The 22,450-nt window shown below is 53.2% G+C and overlaps 1 protein-coding gene across 1 annotated transcript; it reads left to right on the top strand.

Annotated features, from left to right (window-relative positions):
• Positions 1–19: 19 nt before the first annotated feature.
• Positions 20–14,618, top strand: lamtor4 (late endosomal/lysosomal adaptor, MAPK and MTOR activator 4). Its single transcript, XM_078200871.1, has 4 exons — positions 20–103; positions 8,254–8,334; positions 10,100–10,217; positions 13,803–14,618. The coding sequence occupies exons 1-4, from the start codon at positions 101–103 to the stop codon at positions 13,898–13,900; spliced, it is 300 nt and encodes a 99-aa protein (XP_078056997.1). The 5' UTR covers positions 20–100; the 3' UTR covers positions 13,901–14,618.
• Positions 14,619–22,450: the final 7,832 nt, after the last annotated feature.

Below are 22,450 nucleotides of genomic sequence, written 5' to 3'. Positions count from 1 at the left end.
GAACGCCAGCCAATAAGTTGGACCGGGGGGCGGGACTTTAGCTTAGGGTCACGTGGCGCGCTGACAGGCGGAGGTTGGAGCGGCTGCTGGGTCTGTCTGTATGGTGAGTGCGGCCGGCATTGGCGGGGGGGCGGCTGTGTATGTGGCGGGGGATTAAGCTACCGGGTGTTCACCTCCCGCTGTCGCCCCACGTCCCTGAGCCCCAAATCGGTGGCGTTTCCTGGGCGATGCAGCCCGGGAGGTCAGAGGTCAGGGCAGTGCACATTTCCCTCAAGGGGAGATTGCGGTGTTGTGATGGTGCAGAGGGATCTGGGCGCCCGAGTGCATGCATCACAAAAAGGCTCATGTATAGGGGTGGTACGGTGGTTAGCACTGCTGCCTCACAGCGCCAGGGACCCGGGTTTGATTCCCGGCCTTGGGGTCACTGTCTGTGTGGAGTCTGCACGTTCTCCCCGTGTCTGCGTGGGTTTCCTCCGGGTGCTCTGGTTTCCTCCCACAGTCTGAAAGACGTGCTGGTTAGGGTGCATTGGCCGTGATAAATTCTCCCTCGGTGTTACCCAAACAGGTGCTGGAGTGTGGCAACTAGGGGATTTTCACAGTAACTTCATTGTGGTGTTAATGTAAGTGTCACTTGTGACACTAATAAATAAACTTACTTTTTATACAAGTACAGCAAGTAATTAGGAAATTGAGGCAGGCACAGTGGTTAGCACTGCTGCCTCATGGCGCCGGGGACCCGGGTTCGATTCCGGTCTCGGGTCACTGTCTGTGATGAGTTTGTACGTTCTCCCTGTGTCTTCTGGGTGCTTCAGTTTCCTCTTGTAGTACAAAGATGTGTAGGTTAGGTGGATTGGCCATGCTAAATTGCTCCTTCTGTCCAAAGATGTGTGGGTTAGGGGATTGGCCGTGCTAAATTGCCCCTTAGTGTTCAAAGATGTGTGGGTTAGGGGATTGGCCATGCTAAATTGCTCTTTAGTGTCAGGAGGATTAGCAACAGTTTAAATATGTGGGGTCACGGGGTTAGGGCCTGGGTGGGATTGTGGTCAGTGCTGACTGGATGTTCTCCCTCTGCACTGTAAGGATTCTGTGATAATAGAATAATATTGTTTATTGGAGTATTGTGTCCAGAATCAATCTCTTTATTTAAGGAAAGATGTAAAACTGTTAAAGTTGTTCAGAGAAAGTTTTGATGTGGAGATGCCGGCGTTGGACTGGGGTAAGCACAGTAAGAAGTCTCACAACACCAGGTTAAAGTCCAACAGGTTTATTTGGTAGCAAATATCATAAGCTTTCGGAGCACTGCTCCTTCGTCAGATGGAGTGGAAATCTGCTCTCAAACAGTGCACAGACACAGAAATCAAGTTACAGAATACTAATTAGAATGCGAATCTCTAAAGCCAGCCACGTCTTAAAGGTACAGACAATGTGGGTGGAGGGAGCATTCAACACAGGTTAAAGAGATGTGTATTGTCTCCAGACAGAACAGCTAGTGAGATTCTACAAGCCCAGGAGGCAAGCTGTGGGGGTTACTGATAATGTGACATAAATCCAACATCCCGGTTTAGACCGTCCTCGTGTGTGCGGAACTTGGCTATCAGTTTCTGCTCAGCGACTCTGCGCTGTCGTGTGTCGTGAAGGCCGCCTTGGAGAACGCTTACCTGAAGATCCAAAGCTGAATGCCCGTGACTGCTAACCCCGTGACAGAGAAAGTTTACCAGACAATCATAGAACCCTACAGGAGGCCATTTGGCCCATCAAGCCTACATGACCACAATCCCACCCAGGTCCTATCCCACAACCCCATGTTTATTTTATTTATTATAAGTAGGCATACATTAACACTGCAATGAAGTTACTGTGAAAATCCCCTAGTCGCCACACTCCGGTGTCTGTTTGGGTACACTGAGGGAGAATTTAGCACGGCCAATGTGCCAACCAGCATGTCTTTCAGAATGTGGTAGGAAACCAGAGCACCTGGAGGAAACCCATGCAGAGATGGGGAGAACGTGCAGACTCCGCACAGACAGTGACCCAAGCTGGGAATTGAACCTGGGTCCCTGGCGCTGTGAGGCAGCAGAGCCGGCTCGGGGACCACCTCAGTCTCCACCTGCGCCCCCCCCCCCCCCCCCACCATCTGCCGGGCCCGTGGGCTCTCCTGGGCCTAGTGCTGGGTCCGGCGCCCGGGATCATGGGCCCGAGCATGGGGGGGGTAAGCGACCCCGAGCCGGCAAAACTGGCGACGCCGCCACCTCGGGGGGACGTGACGGGAGAGCAGGGGGGGCGCGGCAAGGCGAAGAGGGGCGGAGGGCGAGGGGCCTCGCCTGCCCGAGGGCAGGTTAACAAAAAGAGGCGGGGCCCCTCGGGCACCGTAGAGTTCGAGGTCTGCGTGCCCCTCCCCCCTTATGAGTCATCTCCTGCCGTGCCCCCACCTGTCTTTGTGCCTTGTCCCCTGAAAAAAGGGGGCAAGGCACCCTGTAAGTCGAAGCGTGTGCTGCCTCAGTCCCCCGGCGAGGAGTCTCCGGGGCCGGGTGGCAGCGGGGCCCCCACGGTTCCGTTCCACCCGGCCGGTTACAACCCGGAGTTCTTCTTCAGTCTGTCGGGGGACTGGGGCGACACCCCAATGTTCGTGTCCCCGTGCGGCGGCGGCGAGGAGACGATCCACTCGTCCTCTCCGTCCCGACCTTGGACGCTGGACATCCCCAACCTCAGTCCGAAGGTTACACCGGACCTGGGGGGTGTCCAAGCGTCTGGGGCGGAGGGGGCGACTGGGTCGTCGTCGCACGGGGGACCGCAAACCGGGAAGGGTGAGCCCGGGGGGAACCCCTCCTCCACCGATCCTGGGGGTGGGATCGGGGAGGGGCTAGGGCTAGTTGGCGGCTCCGTGCCGCCTGCCGTACGTCCTGCGGCGGGGGACTCGGAGTCGAGGGGCGACCGCCCTGAGGAGGTCAGCGGCTCGGTGGAGGGCACGGGGACACTTTCAGAGTCTGCCCAGAGCGAGGCGGGGGACTCCCTCGTGCCCCCCACCGAGTCGTCCCTCATCCCATCCAAGGACCTCAGGGTCTTTATCCGTAGCCATTCCGGTCGCTCCGACATAATCCGGCTAGCCCTCGGCCGCTGGCCGGACCTGGCGCGGCTCGTCCGGTCCGTGAGGGCATGCTCGCATGCCTCCGCGGGCCTGGAGAAAATAGAGCGGCGCTGGGTACTGCGGTTCCTCCACGGGCTCGAAAAGGTGGGGGGTGGACTGGCGAGAATTGCGCCAGCGCCCCCCCACACACCTAGTTAAGTGGTGACGGTGGCACAAAGCTGCTGACATGAAGGTGACCATAGCCAGCCTCAACATCAACGGCAGCAGTGGGCCACACCGCAGGTTCCAGAACTTCTCGGTCCTCCGTGACGGGAAGTATGCGGTGTGTTTCCTGCAGGAAACCCACACCGTTCCGGGAGACGAAGCCCAATGGCTCCTGGAGTGGCGAGGGGGGGTCTACATGAGCCACCTCACGCTCGCTTCTTGCGGGGTGGCTATCTTGTTGGCCCCGCGTTATAAGCCGGAGATCTTGGGGGTCAAGGAGCCGGTGCCAGGCCGGTTGCTGCACTTGACGGTCCGTGTGGGGGGCGCGGTCATTCACTTGCTGAATGTCTACGCCCCAGGCAGCGGACCGCAGCAAGCGACTTTCTACGAGAAAGTGTCCGCTCACATCGACACCATCGCGGGGGGCGAATGCATTATCCTCGGGGGAGATTTCAACTGCATCCTCGAGGCACGGGACTGCACCGGCCCCTGGCTGCGCACTCCGGCGGTGGTGAAGTTGCGGGACCTGATCGGGTCCCACGACTTGGTGGACGTCTGGAGACATCTCCATCCTGGCTCCAGCGCCTTCACTTTCGTGAGGCCTGGAGTCGGAGCGTCCAGGCTCGACCGCCTTTACATTTCGAAGGCGCACGTGTCTGACGTGTCCTCGGTCTCCATGCGGCCGGTGTCGAGCACGGACCACAACCTGGTGTGGGCGGACTTTGCGCCGTCTCGCATCCGGCAGGGGTCCGCGTACTGGCACTTTAACAACACGCTGCTGGAGGACGAGCGCTTCCTGGACTCGTTCCGTCGATTCTGGGCTGGCTGGAGAAGGAAGCGGGGAGGCTTCCCCTCCTTGAGGCTCTGGTGGGATGTGGGCAAGACTCACGTCCGTACCTTCTGTCAGGGGTACGCAAGGGGGTCGACAAAGAGGCGGAAATCCAGGCTCGAGGAGTTGGAGAAGGAGGTGCTCGACCTGGAGGCACGTCTCGGTCAGCCTGACGTGGACCCGGCCCTGCGTTCGGAGTACAGGGAGAAGAAGGACGCGCTGCGGGACCTGCAGCTTGCCAGGTCTCGCGGCGCGTACGTGAGGTCGCGGCTCCAGTTCGGGTGGACCTGGACCGCAGCTCCCCCTTCTTCTACTCGCTGGAAAGAGGGCGGGCTAACCGTCAGCAGCTCCTTACGCTGCTGGCCGACGACGGTTCCCCCGTCTCGGATCCGGAGGGCATCCGGGCCATTGCCCGGGAGTATTACACCTCGCTCTTCTCTCCGGATCCGTCCAGCGAGGATGCCCGCAGACTTCTGTGGGAGGACCTGCCGCAGGTCAGCCCGGAGGGCGTCGGCAGGCTCGAGGCCCCTACCACCATGGCCGAGCTGACCGGCGCCCTAAATGGCCTCAGCCGGGGCAAGGCCCCTGGGCTGGACGGGCTGACAGTAGAGTTCTTCAGGGCGTTCTGGGACGTCCTGGGGAGCGACTACGCGGGGGTCCTGGGGGAGAGCGTCGCTACCGGGGAGATGCCCCTTTCGTGGCGCAGGGCCGTCATTGCCCTGCTGCCCAAGAAGGGGGATCTCCACCTGCTCAAGAACTGGCGCCCGGTCTCCCTCCTCAGCACGGATTATAAAATCTTTGCCAGGGCTACGGCTTCACGCCTTGGATCCGTGCTGGACCACTTGATCCACCCTGACCAGTCCTACACGGTCCCGGGCTGTTGTATACATGACAATCTCCACCTGGTCCGGGACCTAATCCATCACACCCAGAGGGCTGGTCTGTCGGGCGCCTTCTTGTCATTAGATCAGAAGAAGGCGTTCGACAGGGTGGAGCACGAGCATTTACTCGGGACTCTGCGGGCATTCGGGTTCGGGACGCATTTTGTCGCCCGGATCCGATTACTGTGCTCTGCCGCAGAGTGTCTGATTAAGGTTAACGGGTCCATGACGGCGCCCCTTCGCTTTGGGAGAGGAGTACGGCAGGGCTGCCCCTTGTCCGGCCAACTGTATTCCGTATGCGTGGAGCCATTCCTGCGCCTCTTGCGGAGGAGGTTGTCAGGTTTGGCCCTGCGCGGACCGGACGTAGGGGTGGTCTTGTCAGCTTACGCCGACGACGTGCTCCTCATGTTCACGGACCCGGCTGACCTGCGGAGGATGCGAGAATGCCAGGCGGTGTACTCCGCCGCGTCCTCCGCCAGGATCAACTGGGCCAAGTGCTCCGGACTCCTTGTCGGTCCTTGGGAGACGGACCCCCTTCTGGAGGAGCTCAGGCCTTTCACCTGGAGCAGGACCAACCTCCTCTACTTGGGGGCCCATCTCTGCCCAGCCGAGGAATCCTGGCCGACGAACTGGCGGGAGCTGGAGGCCAAAGTCTCCGCCCGCCTGAGTCGCTGGACAGGACTGCTCCGAGTGCTGTCCTACGGGGCGCGAGTTCGCGTCATAAACCAGCTGGTCGCCTCCATGCTGTGGTACCGGTTGGTCCCTTTGACCCCTCCCCCTGGCTTTGTCGCCGATATCCAGAGAACCCTCGTGCGGTTCTTCTGGGGCAATCGACTGCACTGGGTCCCTGCTGCGGTCCTGTATCTCCCGCTTGAGGAGGGCGGACAAGGTCTGGTGTGCTTCCGCACTCAGATAGCGACCTTCCGTCTCCAGGTCCTGCAGAGGTACCTTTACGTTGAGCCCCCTCCACAGTGGTGTGCCATGGCGACGTATTTCTTCCGCCAGTGGCACAGCCTCAATTATGATGTGCAGCTCCTGCATATCGAACTGGGGCGTGTTCCGACCGCCCTGCAGGAGTTGCCCGTCTTTTACCAGGACCTCCTCACTGTCTGGAACAAGGTCGCCTCGCGACGCAGCTCTCCCCCGTCAGGAGTAGCGGCTCTCGTGCCGTATAACTTCAGGTGGCTGGCGGAGAGGAGGGCTGTGGACGCCGGGGTGACCAGAATCGGGGACGTGCTCGATGGCGGAGGGGCGGGCTGGATGAGTCCCCGCGTGCTGGCTGAGCGCGCGGGGACGTCCGTCTGGCGCGCGGCCAAAGCCATCCTAGACCTTAGGACGGTCGTGCTCGGCCCCGAAACTGCACGCAAACTCGAGACGGCGCAGGCGTGCGGTGGGATCCTGCCCGAGCGTTCCCCTGTTCGGGCGGAATTCCACATTGGCCCAAAGCCTCAGCCCCCTCCCCTGGGTGAGGTACCCCACAGCCTGAGCCGCCTCGCGGAAATGCCCTCCGTGCCTTTTTCTACCGCGCGGAGGCGTTTCCTGTGCGGGCTGCACACCTTCCACTACCGCCTCCTCGCCTGTCGCCCGGATACACCTTGGCGGGCCTTGTTGCCGCCGGGCGGCGGAGGTCCCCGCTGGAGGTCCCTCTACGGAGGGATCTCCCCCAATTGCGTCGGGGACCTGGGGTGGAGGGTGATGCATGCAGCAGTTCCGCACAACCGTAGGGTTCACTGGTTCACGGGCTCCGAAGACTGCCCTTTCTGCGGCCTTGTGGAGTCCGTGGACCACGTCTATGTTGTGTGTCTTAGGCTGCACTCCCTTTATGTTTTCCTGAAGAACCTTTTGTTGATGTTTTGTCTGCACTTCAGTCCCACGCTCCTGATCTACGGACACCCGGTGCGGAGAGGGGAGGGGAGGGATGGCGACCTCCTCGTGAACCTGCTCCTGGGCCTGGCGAAACGCGCCATTTACCGGTCCAGGCTGCGGGCGATCGAGGGGGCCGTCCATCCTGACTGTCTTCCCCTCTACCGCGGCTACGTTCGCGGCCAGGTGTCCCTGGAGAGGGAGCATGCGGTGTCCACGGGCGAGGTTGACGCTTTCCGCGCCCGCTGGGCACCGCAGGGGTTGGGGTGCATCATTGACCCCAATAATCACATTTTAATTTGATGTTTTTAAGTTTCCTTTGTACTTTGATTTCTGTTCGGGCTGTTCCCCCTCCTTTTTGGGGAGCTGCCCCTTTTACTTTGTCCTGATTTAATCTGAGTTTGTTTACTTGGTTTGGTTTGACCTAAAAAGAGGGCAGCAGTGCTAACCACTGTGCCACCGTGCCTCCCGTACTGTTGAGTGAGTGCCTTTCTCAAAAGACAGTGGAGGCCGTGTCGGTGAACATTGTTACGGCAGAGCGAGATAGATTTTTGATTAACAAGGGAGCAGGAAAGGTTATCGGGGTTGAGCTGGAATGTGGGGTCGAGGTTACAGTCAGATCAGCTATGATCTTATTGAATGGGGGACTAGGCTCGAGGGGCTGAGTGGCCTACTCCTGATCCTGATTAGTATGTTCATATCAACACCAGCACAGAGCAGGTGAGCCAAACGGCCTGTTTCTGTGCTGTATTTTTATGTAAGTTGCAATCAGATTTGTGAGTTTTAAGGCCTGGGTATTTTCTTACTTGAGAAAGGATATATTGGCACTGGAGGGGGTGCAGAGGAGATTCACTAGGTTGATTCCGGAGTTGAGGGTTGGCTTATGAGGAGAGACTGAGTAGACTGGGGCTATACTCATTGGAATTCGGAAGAGTGAGGGGAGATCTTATACAAGCAAGATTATGAAGGGAATAGAAGATAGAAGCAGGGAAGTTGTTTCCACTGGCGGGTGAAACTAGAGCTAGGGGGCATGGCCTCAAAATAAGGGGAAGCAGATTTAGGACTGAGTTGAAGAGGAACTTCTTCACACAAAGGGTTGTGAATCTGTGGGATTCCCTGCCCAGTGAAGCAGTTGAGGCTACCTCATTGAATGTTTTTAAGGCAAGGATAGATAGATTTTTGAACAGTAACGGAATTAAGGGTTATGTTGAGCGGGCGGGTAAGTGGAGCTGAGTCCACGAAAAGATCAGCCATGATCTTATTGAATTGCGGGGCAGGCTCGAGGGGCCAGATGGCCTACTCCTGCTCCTAGTTCTTATGGCTTTGCGGTGTCCACTGATCACACTGTAAACCAAAGTTGTTCCTCTTTCTCCTTTTCCCGTTGTGACCAGGCTTCCGCTTTGACGCAAGGTTTGGAGAGAATCCCAGACCAGCTGGGTTACCTGGTCATCAGTGAAGATGGAGTTTTGTCTGTAAGTATGACGGGTGACAACGTTTCAAAAATCAGAGGGAATCGACCTCGGGGTGGGGGGAGGGGAGGGGCAAGGTGGGTGCTGGGTGGTTCTCGGCAAATACCAGGGGCTGCAAAATGCTGCAGCTCCATCCCCAAAGGCTGAGGTTCCTGCTGCATGTCTCCCTGTCAACACGGAAGGGCTCAACCAAGGGGACAACTTCCATTTCAAAGATCACGGGCATGAGGTGGTTGGAAAGGCTAGAGGGCGGCACGGTAGCACAGTGGTTAGCACTGCTGCTTCACAGCTCCAGGGACCTGGATTCGATTCCCGGCTTGGATCACTGTCTGTGTGGAGATTGCACATTCACCTCGTGTCTGCGTGGGTTTCCTCCGGGTGCTCCGGTTTCCTCCCACAGTCCAAAGATGTGTGGGTTAGGTGGATTGGCCAGGTTAAAAATTGCTTAGAGTCCTGAGATACGTAGGTTAGAGGGATTAGCGGGTAAATATGTGGGGGTAGGGCCTGGGTGGGATTGTGGTCGGTGCAGACTCGATGGGCCGAATGGCCTCCTTCTGCACTGTAGGGTTTCTATGATCTATGAGGTGTTTAAAGAGCATCCCATCTAGGCATTCCCTTCCACCCTATCCCTGTAACCCCATGCATTTAGCATGGCCAATCCACTTAATCTGCACATCTTTCGGACTGGGGCGCTGTGAGGCAGCAGTGCTAACCACTGTGCCGCTCCAGGCCCCAAAAATCCTCATTGAATGTTTTTAAGGCAAGGATGGATAGATTTTTGAACAGTAAAGTAATTCAGGGTTAAGGTGAGCGGGCGGGTAAGTGGAGCTGAGTCCATGAAAAGATCAGCCATGATCTTATTGAATGGCGGAGCAGGCTTGAGAGGCCAGATGGCCTACTCCTGCTCCTAGTTCTTATGTAACAACCCTCTGCGTTAAACCATTCCCCTGATTTCCTTCCTCTTTACATTAAGTCCGTGTCCTCTGCCCACAAGGGAAATTTCGGCCTCAGACATCACGATCCTGGACTCGGTTTATTGTAGAATCATGCGACGCAGAAAAGGCCCTTCAGCCCATCGAGTCTGCCCCGACAATATCTACCACTAAAGGAGCGCTAATCCCATCTTCCTGCACTTGTCCCATATCCTTGAATATTATAATCGCATCTAAAAGATGGTGCCTCTGATAGTGTGGCACTCCCTCGGTATCGCACTGTGTGTCAAACCTGGGGGGGGTTTTTTGAGCTCAGATCTTCGAGGTGGAGCTTTCCTTCGGATTCAGGGAGCCGAGGGAGTGTTACCCGCTGAGTCACGGTGGTGCTTTTTAATTCATTTTTGGGGACATGGGCGTCTCTGGCTGGGCCAGTATTTATTGCCCATCTCTAGTTGCCCCTTGAGAAGGTGGTGGTGAGCTGCCGCCTTGAATCGCTGCAGTCCACGTGCTGTGGGTTGACCCACAATGCCGTCAGGGAGGGAGTTCCAGGATTTTGACCCAGCGACTATGAAGGAACGGCGATATATTTCCAAGTCAGGATGGAGAGTGACTCGGAGGGGAACTTGCAGGTGGTGGTGTTCCCCATGTGTCTGCTGCCCCCTTGTCCTTCTAGATGGAAGTGGTCGTGGGTTTGGAAGGCGCTGTCTAAGGATCTTTGGTGAATTGCTGCAGTGCATCTTGCAGATGCAGGTTGGTGCCCATCCTGGCTTTAGTGCCATGGCAGCGGGTCTGATTGTTTACCCGAGCACCACCTAATGCTCTTCCCTTTGACGTAGTCGGCAGGTGAGCTGGAGAACGATGAACACGCTGCCGGAGTGATCATGCGCATGATGCAGACCGCTGTGAAACTCTGCATGAACGGCAGCAGCGAGCCTTTCTTCAAGAGAATGTCCGGTGAGTTAAGCAGCGTCCCACAGATTGGTCAGAGCATTGAATACAGGAGTTGGGACGTCTTGTTGAAGTTGTACAAGACATTGGTAAGGCCACACTTGGAATACTGTGCACAGTTCTGGTCACCCTATTATAGAAAGGATATTATTAAACTAGAAAGAGTGCAGAAAAGATTTACTAAGATGCTACCGGGACTTGATGGTTTGAGTTATGAGGAGAGGCTGGATAGACTTCCATGTGGCTGTGGCAGATAACGGTGCTGTCTGTCAGGTGTGACCATCTATAGAAGTTAAAAGTGTACAAGGGGCAATTGAGATGAACGTTACAAATACGTTGTTACAGAATCAAAGGATATGCTGATGGGGTGAGATGAAATCAGGTGGGAGAAGGTTTAAAGTTTATTTATCAGTGTCACAAGTCGGCTTACATTAACACTGCAATGAAGTTACTGTGAAAATCTGCTAGTCGCCACACTCCGGCGCCTGTTTGGGTAACACTGAGGGAGAATTTAGCACGGCCAATGCACCCTAACCAGCATGTCTTTCAATCCAACGTGGTCACACCAAAGCTCTCTGCAATTGCAGCAAGATATATATATATAGGCTTACCTATAACCCTCAATCCTATTAAGTCCCATGTACTCATCCAGAAGTCTCTTAAAAGACCCTATTGAGTTTGCCTCCACCACCACTGACGGCAGCTGATTCCACTCACCCACCACCCTCTGAGTGAAAACTTACCCCTGACATCTCCTCTGTACCTACTCCCCAGCACTTAAACCTGTGTCCTCTCGAAGCAGCCATTTCAGCCCTGGGAAAAAGCCTCAGAGAATCCACCCGATCTATACCTCTCAACATGTTGTACACCTCTATCAGGTCACCTCTCATCCTTCGTCTCTCCAAGGAGAAAAGACCGAGCTCCCTCAGCCTATCCTCATAAGGCATGCCAACCAATCCAGGCAACATCCTTGTAAATCTTCTCTGCACCCTTTCAATCATTTCCACATCCCTCCTGTAATGAGGCGACCAGAACTGAGCACAGTACTCCAAGTGGGGTCTGACGAGGGTCTTATATAGCTGCATCATTATCCCCGGACTCCTCAACTCAATCCCTCGATTGATGAAGGCCAGCACACCATACGCCTTCTTAACCACCTCCTCTACCTGCGAGGCCAATTTAAGAGTCCTATGGACCCGGACCCCAAGGTCCTTCTGATCCTCTACACTGCTAAGAGTCTTACCCTTGATATTATACTCCATTCCATTTGACCTGCCAAAATGGACCACTACACATTTATCCGGGTTGAAGTCCATCTGCCACTTCTCTGTCCAGTCTTGCATCCTATCTATGTCACGCTGCAGCTTCTGACATCCCTCCGACCTATCCACAACACCACCAACCTTCGTGTCGTCGGCAAACTTACCAACCCATCCCTCCACTTCCTCATCCAGGTCATTTATGAAAATGACAAACAGCAAGGGTCCCAGAACAGATCCCTGGGGCACTCCACTGGTGACCGACCTCCATTCAGAAAAAGACCCGTCTACAACCACTCCCTGCCTTCAGCAGGCAAGCCAGTTCTGAATCCACAAGGCAACAGCCCCTTGGATCCCATGCCCTCTCTTTCTCAAGAAGTCTTGCATGGGGGACCTTATCGAACGCCTTGCTGAAGTCCATGTAAACCACATCTACCGCTTTCCCTTCGTCAATGTGTTTAGCCACATTTTCAAAGAACTCCACCAGGCTTGTAAGGCACGATTTGCCTTTGACAAAGCCGTGCTGACTACATTTGAGCATACTAAACTTCTCTAAATGTTCATAAATCCTGTCCCTCGGGATCTTCTCCATCAACTTGCCAACCACTGAGGTTAGACTCACCGGTCGGTAATTTCCTGGGCTATCCCTATTCCCTTTCTTGAATATAGGAACCACATCTGCAATCCTCCGGAACCTCTCCCGTCTCCATCGACGACGCAAAGATCATCGCCAGAGACTCTGCAATCTCTTCCCTTGCCTCCCACAGTAACCTGGGGTACATACCATCCAGTCCCGGCGACTTAATCATCTTGATGCTATTCAAAATTTCCAACACATCCTCTTTCTGAATGTCCACATACTCAATCTTTTCAGTCTGCCTCAATCCTGTAGTACAACCACCCAGGTCTTTTTCCACCGTGAATACCGAGGTAAAATATTCATTAAGCACCTCTGCTATTTCTTCCGGTTCCGTACAGACTTTCTCACCTTCACCTTTTATAGATCCTATTCCTTCACATCTCATCCTTTTACTCTTCACATATTTATAGAATGCATTGGGGTTCTCCTTAATCTTACCTGCCAAGGCCTTCTCGTGACCCCTTCTGGCTCTCCTAATTTCTTTCTTAAGTCCCTTCCTACAAGCCGTATACTCATCTAGATCCCTATCATCTCCTAGCTCTCTGAACCTTTTGTGCGCTTTCCTTTTCTTTCTCACTAGGTTCAGCGCAGCTTTCGTGCACCACGGTTCCCATAACCTACCAACACCTCCCTGACTCATCGGAACGTTGTCATGCAGAACTCCAGACAAACATTCCTTGAAAATCTGCCACCTTACTTCAGTACTTTTCCCCGAGAATGCCTCCTTCCAATTTATGCCTCTCATCTCCTGCCTGATGGCTTCATATTTCCCCTTACTCCAGATAAACATTTTCCTAGCTTGCCTGATCCTATCTCTTTCCAATGCTAACGTAAAGGAGATAGAGTTATGATCACTATCCCCAAGATGCTCCCCCACTGGGAGATCCGACACCTGTCCAGGCTCATTAGCCAGTACCAGATCGAGTACAGCCTCTCCTCTTGTAGGCTTATCCACATGCTGTGTCAGGAAACCCTCCTGAACACACCTAACAAACTCCTCCCCATCCAAACTCCTTACCCTAGGGATATTCCAATCGATGTTTGGGAAATTAAAGTCTCCCATCACAACAACCCTGTTATTCCTACATCTCTCCAGGATCTGTTTCCCTATCTGCTCCTCAACATCCCTGTTACTATTGGGCGGCCTGTAGAAAATACCCAGCAAAGTTATCGACCCCTTCCCGCTCCGAACTTCCACCCACAGAGACTCCGTAGACAATCCCTCCACAGCTTCCACCTTCTCTACAGCTGTGACACTGTCCCTGATCAGCAGTGCCACTCCCTCCCCCCCCCCCCCCCCTCTTTTGCCTCCCTCTTTGTCCTTTCTGAAACATCTGAAACCTGGCACCTTAAGTATCCAGTCCTGTCCCTGTCTCAAATGAACTCCCCTCCCTTGTATTGATGTAGCAACCTGCAGTATCATTATTAATCTTATCTTGAGGCACTTTTGGGGAAGAATGAGTTAAGTTTTTGGGAAAAGGTGGGGGGCGAACATCCTCTTCTTTGCGCACTGCAGGGCGTGTCACTAACAGGGGATTTTTCACAGTAACTTCATTAGAGTGTGTGAATGTGACTAATGAATAAATCAAAAACTGCAGTGAGTTGGGGGGCGGGAGTCGAGGGAGTGGCTGATACGAGTAGGGAACAACAGTTGGGATTGAACACTCCCTAACGGGATTCTATCCCTTGCAGTGGTGTTCGGTGAACACACGTACATGGCGACGATCTCCGGACAGAAGGTGTTTGTGGTAAAAAGGCACAATAACACTCACGAGGCAGTTGAAGTGTGACCCTGTATCGGGGAGAGAGAGAGATGAAGCGTCATTCCTTCCTGCTCATGTGTGGATCACGCCATCGCGAGGACTGCAAACCCATTTCCAGTAGCAAACTGAATCCTGCTCGGGAACGGCCCGATTTAAAAAAAAAAATGTTTGTCTTATTTTCGCTGCTTCCTTGACTCGTTCCTGCGACAGAATCGTGCAGCGAGGAATGTTTTTTGGCGGCTTTTTTCCAGCCCAATCTATCGATGGCTGTGACTCTTCTACATTGGTTGACAATCACTTTTCCATCTCAACTATCCACACACACGCAAATGCTGAATCTAGGGGTGGGATTTTCTACCCAAGCTCGCTCGCCCCCCTGAAACCGGAAAATCCTGCCCCAGGTCAACAGACCTTTCCACGGCCGCGCCTCGCCCGCTCCGGGTGAGACGGTAAAATTTCGGCCTATGGGTCTGTTCGACTTAATTTATTTTCCACCTCCTTAATTATCTCCCCCCTCCACCGACTTTTGTATGAACCGGGAAGAAGATACATGCATTGGTTTTAAGTATCACCAGACTCTCCCGATGCCCGTTAAGGGAATGCGGGAGGTGGGGGGGGGGGAAGAGACTGGTAGTCGTTTAGATGCAACTGTAAATGTGGAACCCATCTTTGCTTTTCTGCTTGTAACTTGCGTCGCTTCAGGTAACTTGTTGTTGTGTCACAATAAAGGGTTTGTTATACGCTCCGTTCCAGTGACTTGTCTCGTTCTGGTGTAGGGGGGGCGGGGGCGGAAGCTAATCTGTGGGGAGCGATGTTTAATTGCTGTATTTTAACATATATGTGAACACTCCTGAAACCTGCCTGACCAGATATCTTGGTGTGCCCGCTCTTGGCCCCTTGGCTCATTCCGTCTCTGCCAGCTGGGCGACCGGTTCCCCAGTACGGGTTTGTGTTGTGGTGACAACCCCACCCACTACTTGCAATTTGGGCCTCACTCGCCATCCTCCCACCTGTTCCTAAGAACGGCCCCCCCCACCCCAATCATCCCCAGCTCAGGCACTTCACCGCCTTTTGGACTTCACATCGAGTGCAGCAACTTCAGACTGTGAACTCCCCCCCCCCCCCCCCCCCCCGTCTGTTTTGATATCTTTTTCCCAACCCCTTTCCTGACAGGGCCATCCGTAACTTGTTTTGCTTTCGGAGTGACTGTTCAGCTACCTCTTTCTTTATGCCATTATTAGCATCATCTTTAACACTCATTTTTGCCTCGTGTCTGTGACATCTTTGTCCAAGTCTCTTCTGAGCTCCCACTTATCCTTGTCGGGACACTGCAATACGTGAGGGTGCTGTGTGCCCTCTGCTGTTGCAGAATTACCAAACTCACGCCTTTCGAATGTCAATCCAGCTCCGGAATAAACATGCACAGTAAGAACTCTCACAACACCAGGTTAAAGTCCCAACAGGTTTATTTGGAATCACGAGCTTTCTGAGCGCTGCTCCTTCGTCAGGTGCGTGGAACCCCCACGCACCCCAGACATCCTCTCTTCTACCTTTCTCCATCAGGGAAAAGATGCAACCGACTCGAGAACAGCTTCTTCCCTGCTGCTGTCATCAGACTTTTGAATGGACCTACCTTGCATTAAGTTGATCTTTCTCTGCACCCTAGCTATGACTGTAACACTACATTCTGCACCCTTTCCTTCTCTCCTATGTACCCTATGAACGGTATGCTTTGTCTGTACAGCACGCAAGAAACAATACTTTTCACTATATCCCAATACGTGTGACAAATCAAATCACATCGACAACCCTCCGAGATCTCTGCTCTCCTCCAATTCTGGCCTCTTGAGAATCCCTGATTTTAGTTACTCCACTGTTGGCTGCCGTGCCTTCAGCTACCTGGGCCCCAAACGTTTGAAGTCTCTCCCTAAACCTCGTTACACCCCCCTCCCCTTTCGATAATCCATAAATCCAACCTTTGGTCCCCAAATTTTTAAATTCAGTCGTGGGACATGGATGTTGCTGGTTGGCCAGCATTCATTGCCCATCCCTCGATGCCCGAGGACAGTTGGTGTGGCTCTGGGATCACAAGTAGGCCAGACCTGGTAAGGATGGCAGATTTCCTTCCCTAAAGGAACCAGATGGATTTTTCTGACAATGGGTCATCAGTAGATTCTTAATTCCAGATATTCTTTAATTGAATTCAAAATCCACCATCTGCCGTGGCGGGATTCGAACCCGGGTCCCCAGAACATTAGCTGAATTTCTGGGGTAATAGTCTAGCAATAATACCACTAGGCCATCACCTCCCTCCTAAACAGCACACCCTGCCTGCCATCGCAACTTCTCAGCTCCCCGTTGGGGAATCGAACCCCCAATCTCCCGTGTGACAGGCATAAATGCTAACCACTATACTAACAGGAACTCCCAGAGGCGATTCCCAGCTTGGGTCACTGTCTGCATGGGTTTCCTCCGCCAGTCCAAGGATGTGCAGGTTAGGTGGATTGGCCGTGCTAAATTGCCCCTTAGTGTCCCGGGATGTGAGGTTAGAGGGATTAGCAGGGTAAATATAGAAGTCTGGGACCAAAGGCGATGTCACCATCTACTGGGGCGGGATTCAGACCCGGGTCCCCTGAACATTAGAATCATCATAGGATCCCTATGGTGCAGAAGGAGGCCATTTGGCCCATCGAGTCTGCACTGACAACAATCCCACTCAGGCCCTATCCCCGAAACCCCACATATTTATCCCGCTAATCTAACATACACATCCCAGGACACTGAGGGGCAATGTCGTGTGGCAAATCAACCTAACCTGCACATCATTGAACACTAAGGGGCAATTTGGCATAGCCAATCCACCTAACCCGCACATCTTTGGACACTAAGGGGCAATTTAGCATGGCCAATCCACCTAACCTGCACATCATTGAACACTAAGGGGCAATTTGGCATAGCCAATCCACCTAACCTACACATCTTTGGACACTAAGGGGCAATTTAGCATAGCCAATCCACCTAACCTACACATCTTTGGACACTAAGGGGCAATTTAGCATGGCCGATCCACCTAACCCGCACATCTTTGGACACTAAGGGACAATTTGGCAGAGCCAATCCACCTAACCTGCACATCTTTGGACACTAAGGGACAATTTGGCAGAGCCAATCCACCTAACCTGCACATCTTTGGACACTAAGGGGCAATTTAGCACAGCCAATCCACCTAACCTGCACATCTTTGGACACTAAGGGGCAGTTTGGCATAGCCAATCAACCTGCACATCTTTGGACTGTGGGAGGAAACCAGAGCACCCGGAGGAAACCCACGCAGACACGGGGTGAACGTGCAAACTCCGCACACAGACAGTGACCCGAGCCGGGAATCGAATCTGGGTCTTTGGAGTTGTGAGGCAGCAGTGCCAACCACTGTGCCGCCCGTAGCTGAGTTTCTGGATTAATAGTCTGGCGACAATAGCACGAGGCCATCGCTTCCCTGGCTGCTTCAGTGAAGATTCTGATGAAAGCTTCGAGCTAGAGTGGGGGGGGGGGGTGAGCTTGCGAGCAAGTTCAAAGAAATATTCAACGCCGTCTCAGGTCGCGGTGTCGGGAAACGTGCGGAGTAAACAAGACTGCAAAACGACGTGGTGATGAATGGGCAATTTATTTACAACGGGGCGACATGCCACAACCATAAATGTACAAGCGATCCAGGCAGTTTCATCCAGGCAGTGACCACCCTCTTAAATCAACCCATTAAACACACAGCAGGAAAATGATTTCTCAGTAGTGATTGTTACAGCCACCCTGAATCTCCCCAAACAGAATAAACGCACAGGCTCGGTAAACATCATTCACAAATTCCAGTTCTCTGATTGTTAAAACAACAAAGTAAATAAGTTATATTTAAATAAAGTGCATTCTGTTGTTAAAACATTAAAAAAATCTTTACACCGAAAGGGCTTTTTGCTTCATAATTTGCAGATTCAAGTAAAGTCTTCCTGTATCAGTAGCGTTGCACATAATAACGTATTCAACTTTTTAAAAACACTTTTAAGTCGGACAGCCTCGGAATTGGAGGATTTTGGAATTCTTAGACACACACACACCCACACATACAATTGTTTAACTTGTTCTGGACTGGATTGTAGTCCTGTGTTCCCTCAATAAACACAGCAATCAATGCTGGGTGGAGTCATCTCGCTCATGATCTGCCCTAGATTGGGTTTGTAAACCCCACACACCCCCCCCCCCCCGCCTTTCCATCGTTTTGCAGACATGCCACCCGTCTCCACAGATGGTGGGCAAACCCATGGTTTCGAAGGGATGGTATTCATTGAATCAACAGAATAGAACAGAATCCCGACAGTGCAGAAGGAGGCCATTCGGCCCATCGAGCCTGCACCGACAACAATCCCACACAGGCTCTATCCCCGTAACCCCACATAGTTAACCTAGCCAGTCCCCCTGACACTGAGGGGCAATTTAGCACAGCCAATCCACCTAACCTGCACATCTTTGGACACTAAGGGGCGATTTAGCATAGCCAATCCACCTAACCTGCACATCTTTGGACATTAAAGGTCAATTTAGCATGGCCAATCCACCTAACCTGCACATCTTTGGACACTAAGGGGCAATTTAGCATGGCCAATCCACCTAACCTGCACATCTTTGGACACTAAGGGGCGATTTAGCATGGCCAATCCCCCTAACCTGCACATCTTTGGACACTAAGGGGCGATTTAGCACGGCCAATCCACCTAACCTGCACATCTTTGGATTGTGGGAGGAAACCGGAGCACCCGGAGGAAACCCACGCAGACACGGGGGGAGAACGTGAAAACTCCACACAGACAGTGACCCAAGGCCGGGAATCAAACCGGGGTCCCTGGCGCTGTGAGGCAGCAGTGCTAACCCACTGTGCCACCTCTTATTGCCTCTCCCCAACCACCCACATTAAAGGGGGGGGGGGGGGGGGGAGCACAGAAATAGAGGGAACTGTCAGCAATCTCAAACAACAGATCTGGGAGTGGGGCGGGGTTAGTGGATAAAAATCTCTCAATTTTCCAATGAACACCTGCCATTGGAACATCTGTCTCTTACAGACACTCAGTCACTCCGCAATTGGCCAATCTCTCGTCCCTTCTTCAACTATACTAGTTATTGGATTCCCTGATTTGTGCAGTACATAGAACAGATTTCAGTTCTGTGGCGTCTGGTTTGTTAGGCTGACAGATCTGAAGAGTCTTGAAGCGTTAACTCTCGCTTCAGATGCGGCCAGACCTGCTGAGCCTTTCCAGCATTTTCTGTTTTCATTTCCAGCGTCCGCAGTATTTTGCTTTTCAATAAATCGTGAGGCTGTTTGCAATACTGAGAAACTTGTGCATCAGAAGAATTTGAGACACGTGGGGGGGGGTGTGGGCCAAAGGAGCGTGTTGCCGTACTGCCTTGCCTCCCTTGTCAAGAGGTGGATTGTTCCCTTAAACCCGTTATTGTAGCTTTTTCTGTGCGAGTGCCTCCAGAACGGCAACCACAACGCAAACCTCCCAACCTTAGATAGGCCCAACTGGGGAACAGTCCAGGGGGTTGACCTAGGCCCATTCTCAAGACAGCTGGATTAGACAGGGCCATTCAGGCCCTCCCTCCCTTGAAGTCCGCTGGCTGCAATGTGTCAAACCGCCGGCATTGCTGACTCGGGAGTCGCTCTCGGTCCATCAGAGACCTTGAACCTCAACCTTGGAATCAAGACTTCGGGCAAAGGAGGGGAGATAGAGACAGAGGAACAATATCTGAATAGGCCTGTACCCACTGCCCGCCAGGGTTGCTGTGATCAGGCCGGTTGACCGGTGGTGAACAGGGTCATTGAAGAGAAATACTGAACATGGACACTGGTTGAGAGTCTTAAGAATGGGCTCAATCCAACAGCAAATAAGAGATGCTTAGCACCTCCTTGGCGCTGGTTGATGTACCCGACCAGCAGGTAATGAAGCCCCGTGCCCCTGCACATTCCTGAATTTCAGTCCTCGTTTCCCTCCATCATTGAAGGGGACAGTAGGGACACAAGTAACCCGAGTGTCTTGGGGGGGGGCGAAGAGAAGCCAGGGTTCCAATGCTGGCATGTGCAAGGGGAGGTGGATGGATGAGTGAGATCCGACTATTTCCTCCTCACTCTACCACAGCCAGACGGCTCCTGGCCGGAGTGGGGTCGGAAAGGCATCGGAACGGGTTCTTCAACCAAAAACCACGAGATGGGAGGAGAGTTTTTCAAAAAAGGTAATTGTTATGGGAAGTGAGTGTCGTTGGCCGGGGCAGCATTTATTGCCAATCCCGAACCCCCCCTCCACTGCAGCGTCCACTGCGTTGCTGTGGGGTCGGGAGTCACGTGTAGGCCAGACCGGGTAAGGATGGCAGATTTCCTTCCCTGAAGGAACCAGGTGGGTTTTCCCCCACAACGGCTGTCAGTAGACCTTTAGTCCCAGATTTTCACCGAATTCAAATTTCCCGTGGCGGGATTCGAACCCGGGTCCCCAGAGCATCACCCTGGGTCTCTGGCTGACGAGTCCAGCACGCGACACCACTACCTCCCTTCTGTTCTCGGGTGGAAGAGGCAAGGATTCATTCTGAGGCGCTGGGAACACAGCGGAATACTGAAGGGTACAGATAAGCATTGACCGAGCAATCCTGTCGCGTGTTGCCTTTCCAATACACAGCATTCATTCTGTCCCGTGTGGACCGCGCGGGGAGGCCGGTCGATCGTGTACCTGGACTGCAGGGACGAGCGGCGAGTACAAATCACATCGATGGCTCGAGTGCAAATAACTTAAAACATTAGCCGAGTATCGAGTAACGAATACAGATACATCATCACTTATCACAACAGCAGCAAAAGATCACAACTCGATATCTTAGGACAGTTTCAATCACCACAAAACATTTAGTTCCAGAATATTAGCAAGAAAATCGCCTCCCCCCTCCCCTCCTTTGCAAGGACCTTAATTTCATCCCGGGTTTTGATCCTCGGGGGAGTGTCGAGGCAAGCTGTATATTGCTCTGTCTGTATACACAGTTGTACAATTTGGAGCGTTGGACATGTCTGGACAACCGGCTGACTTGTCCACCTTGCAGGGCAGGAGTAGGGTAGTGAGTGGAGCATGGGGCGGCGGGGGGGGGGACTCGTACTCTCATTGCAGAAGCCACGCGACCCCAGTACCTGCACTGGGAAGGGCGCGTTGCAGCAAAACACGTGCATTTTCCTTTGTTATTCTCAGTGGTGACCAGAGTCACCTCTCCCTACACCCCAGTTCCTAATGTAAACGGCCCATTAACACATACAGTACAGAAGGAGGCCATTCGGCCCATCGAGTCGGCACTGACCACAATCCCACCCAGGCCCTATTCCTGCAACTCCACACATTTACCCTAGCTAGTCCCCCTGACACTAAGGGGCAATTTAGCATGGCCAATCCACCTAACCTGCTCATCTTTGGACACTAAGGGGCAATTTAGCACGGCCAATCCACCTAACCTGCACACCTTTGGACACTAAGGGGCAATTTAGCATGGCCAATCCACCTAACCTGCACATCTTTGGACACTAAGGGGCAATTTAGCATGGCCAATCCATCTAACCTGCACACCTTTGGACACTAAGGGGCAATTTAGCATGGCCAATCCATCTAACCTGCACACCTTTGGACACTAAGGGGCAATTTAGCATGTCCAATCCACCTAACCTGCACATCTTTGGACACTAAGGGGCAATTTAGCATGGCCAATCCACCTAACCTGCACATCTTTGGACACTAAAGGGCAATTTACGCAGACACAGAGAGAACGTGCAGATTCCGCACAGACAGTGACCCAAGGCCAGAATTGAACCTGGGACCCTGGTGCTGTGAGGCAGCGGTGCTAACCGCTGCGCCCACCTTGCCACCAGAGAATGGCAAAACAAAACCCACAGTAACTGCGACTGGCAACATCCCCGTCCTCCAGGAGTTGCCTGGGCAGGAGCGAGTGTCAAAAACCTCCAGACATCGCAGGCTCGATTCTCAATAGTCCTGAGATTAGCTCAACGTTATCCCCGGCCAGTGTATTGTGGATCAGAAGTGCTTGCGGTTACATAACCCCAATCAGCCAACTTGCAATGCTTCTCTCTTCGTTCCTCCCTTACACAGGATGGTGATGCCTCAATACCTCTCGTGTGCCGTGGATAAACAGTCTGGAGTGAACGTGGCAAGCCTGAGAGTAAAACTGTATCACAGACAAGACACAGCAGCTACCTGGGATACAGAAATGTATTTACCAGGCTGATGCTCTTTATCCCGAGGGGTGGACGTGGGGGAAGATGTTCCCATTAGTGGGAGAGACTGGGATCCGAGGGCACAGCCTCAGAGTAAAGGGACCCTTTAGAACCGAGATGAGGAGGAATTTCTTCAGCCAGAGAGTGGTGAATCTGTGGAACTCTTTGCCGCAGAAGGCTGTGGAGGCCAGGTCATTGAGTGTCTTTAAGACAGAGATAGATAGGTTCTTGATTGGTAAGGGGGTCAAAGGTTACAGGGAAAAGACGGGAGAATG

This window comes from Mustelus asterias, chromosome 31 (genome assembly GCF_964213995.1).
Source record: "Mustelus asterias chromosome 31, sMusAst1.hap1.1, whole genome shotgun sequence".
Classification (NCBI taxonomy): domain Eukaryota; kingdom Metazoa; phylum Chordata; class Chondrichthyes; order Carcharhiniformes; family Triakidae; genus Mustelus; species Mustelus asterias.
This window is presented reverse-complemented; position numbering and strand designations above follow the sequence as displayed.

Coding starts and splice junctions, on each gene's coding strand:
- lamtor4 (XM_078200871.1), top strand. Junction 8,335..10,099: donor GTGAAGATGGAGTTTTGTCT/GTAAGTATGACG, acceptor CCTTTGACGTAG/TCGGCAGGTGAGCTGGAGAA. Junction 10,218..13,802: donor TTTCTTCAAGAGAATGTCCG/GTGAGTTAAGCA, acceptor TATCCCTTGCAG/TGGTGTTCGGTGAACACACG.